At 39.6% G+C, this 13,044-nt stretch overlaps 2 protein-coding genes across 2 annotated transcripts in view; one reads left to right on the top strand and one right to left on the bottom strand.

Moving 5' to 3' along the window:
• The window catches only part of LOC121783379, a 447,925-nt gene that overhangs the window by 330,103 nt on the left and 104,778 nt on the right, over positions 1–13,044 (bottom strand). The window lies entirely within an intron of this gene.
• LOC121784320 (protein ANTAGONIST OF LIKE HETEROCHROMATIN PROTEIN 1-like) lies at positions 4,522–5,433 on the top strand. The gene is made up of 3 exons (XM_042182481.1): positions 4,522–4,563; positions 4,667–4,892; positions 4,982–5,433. Exons 1-3 carry the CDS (start codon positions 4,522–4,524, stop codon positions 5,431–5,433), a joined length of 720 nt encoding a protein of 239 aa, XP_042038415.1.

Genomic DNA, 13,044 nt, shown 5'->3' with positions numbered 1-13,044 from the left:
AACTGGATCATAAAGTCTATACCCAAATTCATCTTGACCATAACCAATAAAGATGCATTGTCGAGTCTTGGCATCTAACTTAGATCTCTCATCCTTAGGAATATGAACAAATGTTTTACAGCCGAACACACGGAGGTGATCATATGACACGTCTTTACCAAACCAAACCTTGTCTGGTACATCACCTTGCAAAGGAACACTAGGAGAAAGATTAATCACATGTGCTACAGTAGACAGAGCTTCTGCCCAAAAGCTTCTGGGCAACTTTGCATCATAAAGCAAACATCTAACTCTCTCAATCAGTGTCCGATTCATTCGTTCAGCCAATCCATTCAGTTGTGGAGTTTTCGGTGGTGTCTTTTGATGTCTGATTCCCTGCACACGACAATAATCATCAAAAGGTCCACAATATTCACCACCATTATCAGTACGGATGCACTTCAGCTTCTTTCCTGTTTGCCTTTCAACTGAAGCTTGAAACTGTTTGAACACATCAAGAACTTGGTCTTTTGTTTTCAAAACATAGACCCAAAGTTTTCTAGAACAATCGTCAATAAAAGTAACAAAATAAAGTGCACCACCATGTGATCTTACCTTCAATGGACCACAAACATCGGAGTGAACCAACTCTAGCAGCTCAGACTTTCTCGACGGAGGGTGACGCTTGAATGAAACTCTTCTCTGTTTTCCTGCAACACAATGAGCACAATTCTGCAGTATAGTACTCTTCAAACCCGAAAGTAAGTTCCTTTTAGCTAGACAATTAAGGCCATTCTCACTTATGTGACTAAGTCTTCTGTGCCATAACTCAGTTGAACTATCATTCTCTGTCACATTTACATTGGTACTTGAAGTCGAAGCTTGCATCAAGTACAAATTCGCATTCTTAGTTCCTCGAGCCACAACTAAAGAACCTTTAGTCAATTTCTACTGCCCTTCACTGAATGTATTACAGAATCCCTCGTCATCTAGCTTTCCTGCAGAAATCAAATTCAAACGAATATCCGGTGCATGCCTGACATCTCTGAGTGTAAACTTTGTTCCATTATTAGTAATTAAGCAAACATCTCCTGTGCCAACAACCTTCACTAAACCATCATTGCCCATCTTTAATACTCCAAAATCACCTGAAGTATAAGATGTGAAGAACTCCTTCTTTGACGTGACATGAAGTGAAGCACCGGTATCAATCACCCAACTCGTCTCGTCGTACGCTAGGCTGATCACATTTTTATCACAAACAACTAGCAAATCATCATCAGAAGTAGTAGTAGCAACACAATCAGATTTCTCATCTTCTTTTCTTTCTGATTTATCTCGGCCAGCTTTGTTTTCTTTCTTCCACTTGAAGCAGTTTTTCTTAATATGGCCAGGCCTACCACAATGATAACATTCAATATTCTTGTATCTTGATTTTGATTTGCTACGACTTTTATCTCTGCCCTTTTTGCCTTTATTTTTGCTTCTCCCCCTATCTTCGGTAACCAAAACCTCTGACTGCGATGAAGAACCCTGCGACCGTCTTCTCACCTCTTCATTTAACACTCCATTCTTGGCGATTTCCAAAGTCACAATACCACTGGGAGCTGATTAATAAGTGAAATCCTTAGAGTTTCCCAAGAATCCGGTAGAGTAGCAAGCAACCAAAGTCCTACAATCTCATCATCTAATGTGACGCCCCGCGACCCTAACAACACATTGTGACCCCCATGCCGAGTAATTGAGTTAATGAACTCTGAAACTCACTCACATGATCAGCTATAGATGTTCCATCTTTGTATCTCAACATCATCATCTTCTTAAGTAAGAATAATTTGTTGTTGCCTGACTTGGAAGCATACGAATTTTCAAGCTTATCCCATAGTGTGTCTCTTGATCAACGTCGTGATAAACATTCTCTTCAACAAATTGTCGAATAAAGACACACACTTGATGATGTTCAAACTCCCATTCTTCATCACTTTTAGACTCAGGTTTTTTAGTAGCAAAAACTGGAAGATGCAAAGCTTTCATAAAAAGCAAATCCTTCATCTTATTTCGCCACAGTTGATAATTTGTGCCATTCAACATAATCATTCTGCTTGTGCTAATTTCCATAATTACCGAACAAAATAACCGTAGCTCCGGATACCAGTTTGCTGGGAAGAAACCAAACAACCAAAGCCTGCGGAAGCACAAACGGTGTTCTTTCTCTCCCAATAACACAAGTCCGATAATTATTTCAAACACAATATGACACGATAATATCAAAGACAAACAATCAGCAGAAATATAAACTGAGACAACGATTTTTACGTGGAAAACCCTTTCAAAGCAAAAGGGAAAAACCACGGGACTTGAGAGTCCACTCAAAAACTCCACTATAATATGTTTTTGCTACAAGATCAAATATCCAACCTCTACAACAAGTATGAACTCCAACTAGGTTGATAAAACAATCTTAAGCAAAATACCCAAAACAAGATAAGAAAATCACCAAAACAGGGGCTGACTTCGACACCAGAAAATCTGACCTTACTGTTCACGGATCAACAATCCCACCGTACAATATCAAGATCTTCAAGTCGACTACCCACTGTCCGAATTTCAGCTCAATCAAACCACGGATGAATACCCGATCGAAGCCTCGAACAGAACTGCACCAAGCTGAAAATCTGCACTCACCTTTCACAAAATGGAGTTACACGTTGCCACTCAATCTCTCAATTTTGACTCTGAATTGATGATAACAGCAGCTGACCCTCTCCTTCTTTTCTCTGCACCACCGTTTCAATTTTTGTGATTCACCCAAATCAAAAGATGTGGTGTCAATTTCTAATTAAACACACACACACACTAATTAGCATTATAAAAATGCCCATTTATTTGGGCCAACTTGAGTTGGGCTCCCACATAATGGGACCAGCCCAACATTATTTTCATTTGATTTTGTTGGAAACAAACATGGATTCAACGGTTACCACTGCAGCTCTCATGGTTGGAAAATATAATAGACAGAAAGAGACGGCAATTGTTTGTGTTTGCTAGGAAAATGGTTAAATGGAGTTGCGATGAGAAGAATAAAAAAGAATTCAAATGTTTTAAGGAGTAGGTTATAAACACAAAATTCACATGTTTTAAGGTTTTTTTTAAATCACTCCTATATAAGGGATATAAGGGAAGAAATTATAAATAAACTTAGGGTCTGTTCAAGTTTCATGGAATGAGGAGATATGGGCTTATTTCTTGGTTTTGGTGGCTATTCAAGTTACATGATTTAACATACTGAAGCCCGCTGAACAAATTCGGGTCCGCACTGTTTGATTCTGAAATACGTCTAATTCTAAACGGCCAAAGGAGCTGCTTTATTTTTCTTGCCTAGAAATTCGGATCCAAAAATGACTTGAAGATTACCATTTTGCCCCTGCGATTTTAAATCAACCCCAAAAAAGAGAGAGCCCTCATCATTTTCCCCGTTTACAAAAAAATGTCGACCCAACCCTAGATTTGCAGAAATCGATTCCGCGGCAGAGCTCAGGTCTAATTTGGGGATGTACTGAAAATTTCTGTTGCTTACTTTCCCCCATCACCACAGGTATACCGGTTGTCGGCTATTCCTTGCAATTTACACACACGGATAATTGGCTCGAATTGATCTTAACACCCACCATATTTTTTGGGTTTTTTTTTTCTGAGACATATCTCAGGATCAAGAATCGGGAAAGTTACAGAATCAGAGGCTAGACATCGTCATCGTGCTCCTGATCTCGTCCTCTGTAATCCTAGGTACGCAATTTTTCCAAAAATTCATGATTTATATTTGCTCGGTTATTATTTTTCTTGCCAAAAATATGTTCTTTTCTTCTCTCTGTTTGGGATAATACCCAGCCCCACTTTGTTGAGATCTGAAATTTCAGTTTTGGAATGCAACTTATTCCAGAGACCACGATTATCTTTATTTTGGGTGCCATTGTATTATGTTGTTGTGTTGATAAGCCTAAAATTTACTCATACCTTGTTATCTAGTTAAGGCCAATATCCAAATTGACCGATGAGTCTTTACACCACCAAATCAGCGCAACTATGCTTGTTGCTCGAGGACATTATGCTCCTTTATCGTGAACAAACCACAACATTTTTACATCGTTACATCTGTGCCCGGTGTAGACGTGAGAGGCGTCAGATTGTTGAGCACGCTCGGCGACACAGCGTGCTCAAGAAGATCCCTGCCCAATTGAAGTACTTAAACCGGCTACTGTACGTCACAAATTCTGCTTGTGTATCCAATCTACGCATGGACCGTAACACGTTTGGTAGGTTGTGTCGTTTACTTTCTCAGATGGGGGGGGCTGACAGTAGGTAAATTCTTCGGTGTCGAGGAGCAAACGACAATATTTGTATTTGTATTGGCACACCATCAGAAGAATCGAGTTGTTGGGACTACGTTTTGGCGTTCAGGTGGAACTGTATCGTATTATGTACACAAGGTTACTTGCTGCTGTACTTAGCCTTCATCCTGTACTCCTTTCGAAGCCGGCACCTATGCCGGATGATTGCACCGACAACCGTTGGAAGTGGTTTAAGGTAATATAGGCACAAGTGTCTATTTTGCTGTAATATCCAATTTGGTTATATGATTTTTTGCTTACCAAATAATAAAGTGTAACCTTTGATTTGTTCAACTCAGGGTTGTCTCGGTGCGCTGGACGGCACCCATATTAATGTTTTAGTTCTGAATGATGACAAACCACGTTATAGAACGAGGAAAGGGCAGATAGCAACTAGTGTTCTTGCTGTGTGTGATCATCAAATGCAGTTTGTGTACTTGCTCCCTGGTTGGGAAGGCTCTGCAGGAGACTTACACGTACTCAGGGATGCAGTTTCACATGCCGGTGGGCTCAAAGTACCTCAAGGTAGCATTTTCCTTACAACCATTTTTTATATATTCATTTTATCTCTTCACATCTGTAACTTTAATCGCTTTCCACCTTATGTTTCGTAGGTTGTTATTACCTTTGCGATAATGCTTATGCAAATTGCAATGGGTTCCTCACACCATTTAAGGTAGTACGCTATCATCTCAAGGAGTGGGGTCCTGGCACTGAGACTCCCCAAAACTCGAAGGAAATATTCAACATGCGGCATACCAAATCTCGAAATGTGATCGAACACGCATTTGGAGATTTGAAAATGCGGTGGGGAATTCTAAGGAGCGCTTCATTATATCCTATAAAAACGCAAATCCGTCTTATCATGGCATGTTTCTTACTCCATAATTTCATTCGACGTGAAATGGAGGTGGATCCGGTGGAACTTGAGCTAGACACAAACATGAACACAACCAACACAAAGGAGGATAACGTTGGTGGGGAGTATGTTGATTGTGTTGAGCCGTCTTCCGATTGGACTCAGTTTAGAGATAGTCTAGCACTCAACATGTGGAATAACAGATGAATGACTTACTTCTTTAGAAAGAAGTGGCTTGGACTTGAGCTTAAACCGTTTTTTTAATTGAACTTCTTGTATATGGTCGCACTATATTTGCTACTGATTATGTGATATGATGGTTGCTCTATGAATCCATACTCCTTCACTAATCAGTATTGATGATGTAGATATATGTTTTCATCTGATTTTTTTACAACAATATGCATCCAAAAGAAGAAATGCCAGAATGCGTTTGATGTAGCGGGAAAATGGAACTTAAGCGTGCCGGGCCGTCAGCGATCAATGCAGGGCGATATTACTTGAAGTGTCCAGTCGAAGGGAAGCATCCTGGGTCTTTTAAGTGGTATGACGAGGTGGTCGGTGTTAGAATTTGTATACTAGAAATCACCTTTCGAGTGATTGAATACTGTAAAACTCTATATTTTATTTTCTAATGGATGCAACAGATCATTTTTGTCATAATGTTGTTATGTTTTACATTTGATGAATGTTTATTGCATATTTAAATGTATGAGCAACGTAACAAAGTCTAAGTCTTTATTTTAGTAGATTGGTTGTGGGCGTCGTCCACTTTAAGGTAACACGGTCATTTTTTAACAAAGAAAAATAAGAATTTCACAACCTAGATAGGCCTAGAATACCTATCGTGAAAGATTGCAATTTCAGTCCGCATATTCAAACCTTACTGAAATAAGATGACATTGGTGTGGTATAGCACTGAATTGGATCTAACAGCAAGACGAGTCTTTATGCTATCTACTGAAAGACGAGGTCTTGATAATTAATTTCTTAATCAATGTACGTTAGCATTGAGCATACGGTATTGATTATGCACTACTTTGACTTACCAAATGGTGCGGGTTTTTCGCAACCCAAGAATTCTGGTATATTGGGTGGTGGTGATTAATATCTAGCGGTGCTAGGATTGCTATTATATTGAATCGTGCGCGAGGTGAGTCTCGTTTGATAACGTTCACAAGAGGAGCTCAAAACAAGGTTTTATTATTCAGAACCTAGCTAGTTGGAGTTTGATTACTCTATCAATAATAAATAAGCGTTTCTTGCTAAGTCCATTCTTGGACTTAATTTATATGTTAATTAATTAAGTCCATAGCAGACATTAATTAATTAATGGGCGTTCATATCTTAACCACGGGAAATGAACGACAAACAAATGGAAACCCAGAATACTTGTAATTTCGGATTTGGATGGGCAGTGCAATATTACTTCTGTAGAGGCTGCTCGTAATATTCCAATATAAGCTTATATTAAATTGTGGGTTCAATTTAATTAGTAAAAAGCTAATTGGGGAAGGTCATATCCAAATTCTTTCATAGATCCCTGACTAAGCCCAATATGTGACTTAATATAAATAGGAGAATAAAAGAGACAAAAGAGACACATTATTTTCATTAAGATTTTCGCCCCCCTCTTTTTTTCTAGGAGGGACGATTTTTAGCTCCCTCCGTGAGCAGTTTTTGTCTTCTTTAATTGAGTCCTAGTATTCTGGTGAGATCAGCCCACACTGATATCAGTTTACAGTCCGGGAACCAGTCAGAAGATCCGTGGTTTAGTACTCAAGATCTTAACGTGGAGAAGGCGCTAGCCATCTTCGATTCTTTGAAAAATCAACGAGGTAAATTGGCTAATTCCGTAGTAAGCATGTTTTAGGTTTCAATTACGCTAAAACATGATTAAATTCAAGTTATGAGCATGATACATGTGATAATTACGCGAATAGATTTTGTCTAAATAATTTGTTAAATAGATCAAAATTATTACGTGATCAAATCCGTTGCACGCTTCCGCTGCCAACCCCTTCAGACGGTGACACTTCGCTTCGCAGCTGCAATATCCAGGCTGAAATAGGTAAACGACCTCGAGATGTAGGTGGAACATAGACTATATCTGAAGAGACGTCCAACTCGGTCATAAGTGGTCCTTACTACAACACCCTTCGCATGTTGTAGTGGAAGACCAATGTCCTAATTTTGTTCACCGGACACTTGTTGGTAATGGTCGGAATGTTGACAGGGAAAACTGTCTAAAATGTCGTTGTATGACTAATTGCTCTAGCTTCTGCATATGCTAATTTCCCAAACTAAATCGCTATGACAAATGTATTTTCTGGTACATGTAAATTACTTACCCAAAATTTGTGTCTAAATTAGTAGTATGCCAAATTAAAGCTTTCTTTATCATCTTGGGAGTTGTCGAGTCGTATTTTAAAATGTGGCTTCTGTTAATAATGGAAAAATAAATGTGCTGTGTCAATTTAGTCAAAGGAAGTGTTAATTTAGATTTTTGTTTAGTGGACATAAAATTTCTAATGGATTACTTAGTTTGAACTTTTAACTAAACGATTGCCGATTAAATTATGGAAAATTTTATTTAGTTTTCATAATTTTTCATATATACTAGCACATTATTATTATGTAAAATTAACAATGAAATGTGCATTAAAATTGTAACTAAATTTATATAGGATATTGTGGTTTTATATAGAATTAATTTTACATACTTATAGCTACTTTATGGTAACATTTTAATTTATGTATTGAACCACTTTTATGTATAAAATTGTAGCAGTAACTAAATTTATATAGGAATACATACTATCTTCATTTTTAAATATTTGATCTTGAAACCGCACATGTTTTATTGAACAATAATTAAGTAAAAAAAGATAAAAAGAGAAAGTGATTGAAGCATTATTAGTGGAAAATGAGTTCTACTCCATTAGAGAGAAATGAAATTTCTTAAAATAGAAACTTTCTAATTTTAAGTGTCAAACTAAAATAAAAATAGTTTCTATTTTTGAAAGACGGAGATAGTATAATAAAGCCCCTATAACCAAAATTTTCCCTGTCCTCCCCTACCATGATTCAAATGCTAAATTCATTTTCCATTACTGAATTTTCAATTATATTGCATATGATATGTGCTCAACACACTGTCGTGGTGCATTATTAATTTTCATTCTTCATAATAGCCGTCCAAATATTTTATATTTAAGTAATTTTTTAGTAATCATTTTCGTTTTAAGCCATGAAACTATTAAAAAATAAGGTTCTATGAATGGACTGAAACACGTTTCAACCAAAGCAATCTTTAAATCATACTCTCTCCGTCCTAAGAAAAGCGAAGTGTATTTTATTCGCACTCATGTTGGAAAAAATATACAATAGTTACAGTACTCGAAAAAGTTAAGTGCGCGAGAGAATACTGCATAGAAGACTCATATGTACATTATTATCGCACTAGCTTTAATTTTTCTCCACTTTAACTATTTTATGCTTCATTTTTTCAAAACGAGTTCGAAAAAGAAGCATCCCGCTTAACTTGGGACGGAGGGAGCGAACGTTAGCAAAAACTTCAAATTAATCATAAAACCTATATGACTAATGCGATAATTAAAATAGAGGGTGTGGTGAGATGCAGATTATTAAAAATGAAAACAATCATTTCCTAAAGAAAAACATTTTATTTGCTCTTTTTCATTTTTTTTGTTTTATACATTAGTTTGTAATTTTTCATTATTAAAGCACTATGTCAAATAGTTTCAATGACTAAAACTACAATGATTAGCATCAAAGTTACTTAAAAATAAAATACATATTATAGGACCTTATTATCAACAAACGTAACAGTTAGATGTTAACTATTATAAAAAAATCATACTCCCTCCATCCTCCATTCCACAGTAATGGCATTTCATTTTGCCCACTCATTTTAAAACAAATAATTATAAATAGTTAAAGTGGAGAAAAAGTAAAGTAAGAGAGAGAATATTGTAAATAAGACTCTTCTCAACATTATTCTCTCTCTTACTTTACTCTCTCTCCACTTTAACTATTTAATATCATTTTTTCAAAACGAGTGCAGAAAATAAAATGCTTCTATTACTGTGGAATGGGGGGAGTAATAATGAGGAAAAAAGTGATCGTCAAATGTGGATTAGCAATGTCGACGCCCAAAACGATCCTTCACCGTATTAGATGCTCAACAATCCACTTGCACGATCACAGTGTCTCATATATTTTGTTGATTTGAAGTATGAATGAATTGAATTAACAATTACTGCCATATGCATGAGTCAAGGATTGTGTGGCTCGATGGTACCTTCAATAGAGGGTGTGGTGTTGCATTGATGGAATTGGTAAATAAGTGTCAATCAAATTTAATCACTCCCCTCCTACTTAAAGACATATCTTTCGTAGCTATTGTCACTCTCTAGAGCAACATAAAAACTCACCGTAAACACAAAGATGGCCATCCCTCCACAATCAGAGTTCTTCTACAAAGGCAAGTGGTCTCCGGCATGCGACAATGCGTTGGTGGACTGTCTCATCATGCTGAAGGGGGAGGCATTTGTCGAACACCGTCTTCCCGTCATGGTTCCTGCTTACGACGTCAGACTGGAACAAGAACAAAGCAGGTGTCATATTCTCCGAACTTGAGCTTAAGGATCGGGTAAACCTATTGCGGAAATGGTACTACACGTTCAAAGCAGTCATCCCTCTCCGAGGTGCGTACTGGAACCACCCAACGAAAGCGGTCGTGGCACCAAATGAATCATGGGATAATATGTTGAAGATATTGTATCGTTTCTGGTTGTTAAAAATTCGAAACTTACCACTTATTCCCGAAGCTTTAACTTGTTATAACATGCAGATGAACTCCTTTGCGGGTGCTTACTTCTATCAGGAAGAACCAATTTGGGCACGCCTCGCATGTGTGTTTGGGTTCGATGATGTAAAGGTCGTGGGACAACAGGAACAGGAAGTGGTCGTCATCTCCGACTACACTGAAGAGATACATGAGGATGATATCATAATCAACGCTCTTGTCGACGAAGAAGAAGAGGTTAACTCTCCAGCCGTGTTCCCTGGCCCAAATGTCCACCGGAAGTTGTTCGATGATGACCCAGTGCCCAATGATTGAGAGTCCAGTACCGACGCTGAGATCTACTTCATCGACTTAACATCGGACGGGATGATGTGAGCTCAGGAGGAGAAGGGGCGGATTCTGCATCAACCTCCCAAACCATCTAATGAAGTGGCTGGGCCTTCAACCTTGAAGTTTGATAAGACTCATTTCATGCATCGGTCTGGGGGTAAAATGTACGCTACTTGATCGGTTTTATCGCGCAAAACAAGTGTTAAATGTGCAGAAATGCCACTTGACCAAGGCAACAAGGCCAGACTGATCAAGCAAGTACAATAGGTGAAAAAGGCCAGAAAGAAGGGGAGTTGATCAAGGGGAGTAATCAAGCATCAAGGAGGGGACCGTTGGCTTCGAGAAGAAGGACACATAAGGCTATGAGCTGGATGGTGCACAACATTTTATTATCAAGGACAACGTTCTAGAAGGGGACACGTGTTGATATATGAGACGCAAGGACGGACCTGAGTCACGAATCTGTAACTGAAAAGCGTCGTCATTCTAGAAGGAAAGCACGTAGCAATCAATGAGTCGCTCACTCTCATCACGAGCGAATATTCCCTGCCAAGATCGTTATCCAGCTGGAAGTCATGCCAAGCCTATAAATAGAGGATGTGCCACCACGCAAAGCAGATCCGATCCTTTACTTTCTGTCTTTAGTTTAGTTTACTTTAGCTCTCTAATCTAGTTCAGTTCTCTAGATAGCTTAGATAAAGTAACGCTTAGTTAGAAAGGGCAATCAAAGGAGCGCTGCAGAATACTTGATATCTGTCGGCGTATTCTTAAGTTTCCCGCCGAGGATCTCTTTGGTTTTACTTACTTTCGTATTTTCTGAAGTGTTAGCTTAGTTTAAATTTCACGCTGTACTGTTCTGAGTTTAGTTTTAATCAAAGTTGTTTTCGTTATCATCGTGGTGTTTATTGTTTCACGTGGTTAATTTTCATTCCAGTCTGAAATTCACTTGACCCAGTAGTTAAAATTTCCTTGATCAAGTTAGTGACTTAAATTCTGTCTAGAGTAAAAATCAGTAGTTAAAAACTCCCAACTAAAAGAGTGGCAGCAGCCAACCCCCTGTTCACTACTCACACACTCGATACACTAGCTTCTCTGTGGGATCGACCCCGAACTTGCCGCTTTACTGTTAAAGTAGTGCAAAATTGGGAGTTTATAAAGTACATTGGTGGCGTGCGATAGCGAGATCAACTTGATCAATTGGCAACGACATTTGCTAACTGATCTATACGGTTCAGTTATCTCTTCCATATAACTTGAATCCAAGACAAAAAAGGCGCGATCGTTATGCCCGCCAAAATGGCGCCGTTGCCGGGGAAGCATGGTGTTATTTTATGTTTGTGTGTAGCGCATAGGTGTATATAATTTTGTTTCCTTCTGTTAAAGAGTAAAGGCTAGTGTTTTAGGAAACGGGAAACTCAAAGTGTTTATTGAAGGAAATGAATAAGTATCACTCCTCACGAAGAGGCCTAATGACTGCGTCGTCCACAAATTGATCCTCCCAAAAAGATGTCGTTCTCCTTCTTGGTTTACATCTATTTATAGCTTCCTAAGCCGCTAGGGTTACAACACAAAAGTAGGAACTGCTAGCTTATTTGAATTTGAAATGCACTAAATTAGGAACCATCTTTCTCACTCTCAAACTTTCCCAGCTGCTTCCTACTTTCTCTCTGCCGGCCAAACTGTCCTTCTCTCTCCACGCCTATAAACTCTCCAGCTGTTACCCGTATTAACTGCCTCGCCGGTCAAAACAGCCTTGTCCGCAAGGCTGGAAAAAGGAAATTAGCCTCGAACATCCGCCACATCCATCCAAGTGGCTTCCTCTTCATCCAAGTCGCCCCACTTGACCAAAACCTGGTCTACCGAGTCCCCCTCTCGGTCCACGGAGCGACGGTCTAACACTGCCTCAGGAAGGAATGGGGGTTCATGCTCGACCACCCCATCTGGTAACGTCGGATCAGCCACCTCCTCCCCGATGGCGCTTTTGAGAAGGGAAATATGGAAAACCGGGTAGATGCGAGAGGAAATCGGGAGTTGCAGGCGGTAAGCTGTGCTGCCGATCCGAGCCTCGATCCGGAAGGGACCGAAGTAGCGAGGAGCCAGCTTCCGATTTCGGGCGGAGAATAAGGTAGCCTGCCTATGCGGTCTGAACCTTAAGTAAACCAGGTCGCCTACGTCGTATTCCACATCTCGACGGTGTTTGTTTGCCGATACAGTCATCCGGTGCTGAGCCCGATGGAGGTGGTTCCGTAGAAGTTCCAAGGCCTCGTCGTGAGAGCGCAGGCAGTCGATGGAGGCTTGGGCCCGAATCTCCCCCGGTAGGAAGGCATGGATCATCGGTGGGGGGCGACCGTAAACCGCCTCGAAGGGAGTTGTACCCGTCACCGAATGCGTGCTCGTGTTGTAGCAATATTCTGCCCATGCGAGCCATTTATACCAGTGCTTAGGCCTCTCCGACGAAAAGTAGTGCAGGTATGTTTGCAGGCATCTGTTCAACACCTCCTTCTGCCCATCCGTCTCCGGATGATATGCCGAGCTCATTTTTAGTTTAGTTCCGGTGGCGCTAAACAGCTCTCGCCAAAACGAGCTTAGAAAGATGGGGTCTCGATCGGACACGATCGATCGGGGGAATGCCATGGAGCCGGATGACCTCGCTGGTG

The sequence above is a fragment of the Salvia splendens genome, chromosome 21 (assembly GCF_004379255.2).
Source record: "Salvia splendens isolate huo1 chromosome 21, SspV2, whole genome shotgun sequence".
In the NCBI taxonomy this organism is placed as follows: Eukaryota; Viridiplantae; Streptophyta; class Magnoliopsida; order Lamiales; family Lamiaceae; genus Salvia; species Salvia splendens.
Note: the sequence above shows the minus strand (reverse complement) of the source record. Positions and strands in the feature narration are given on the sequence as shown.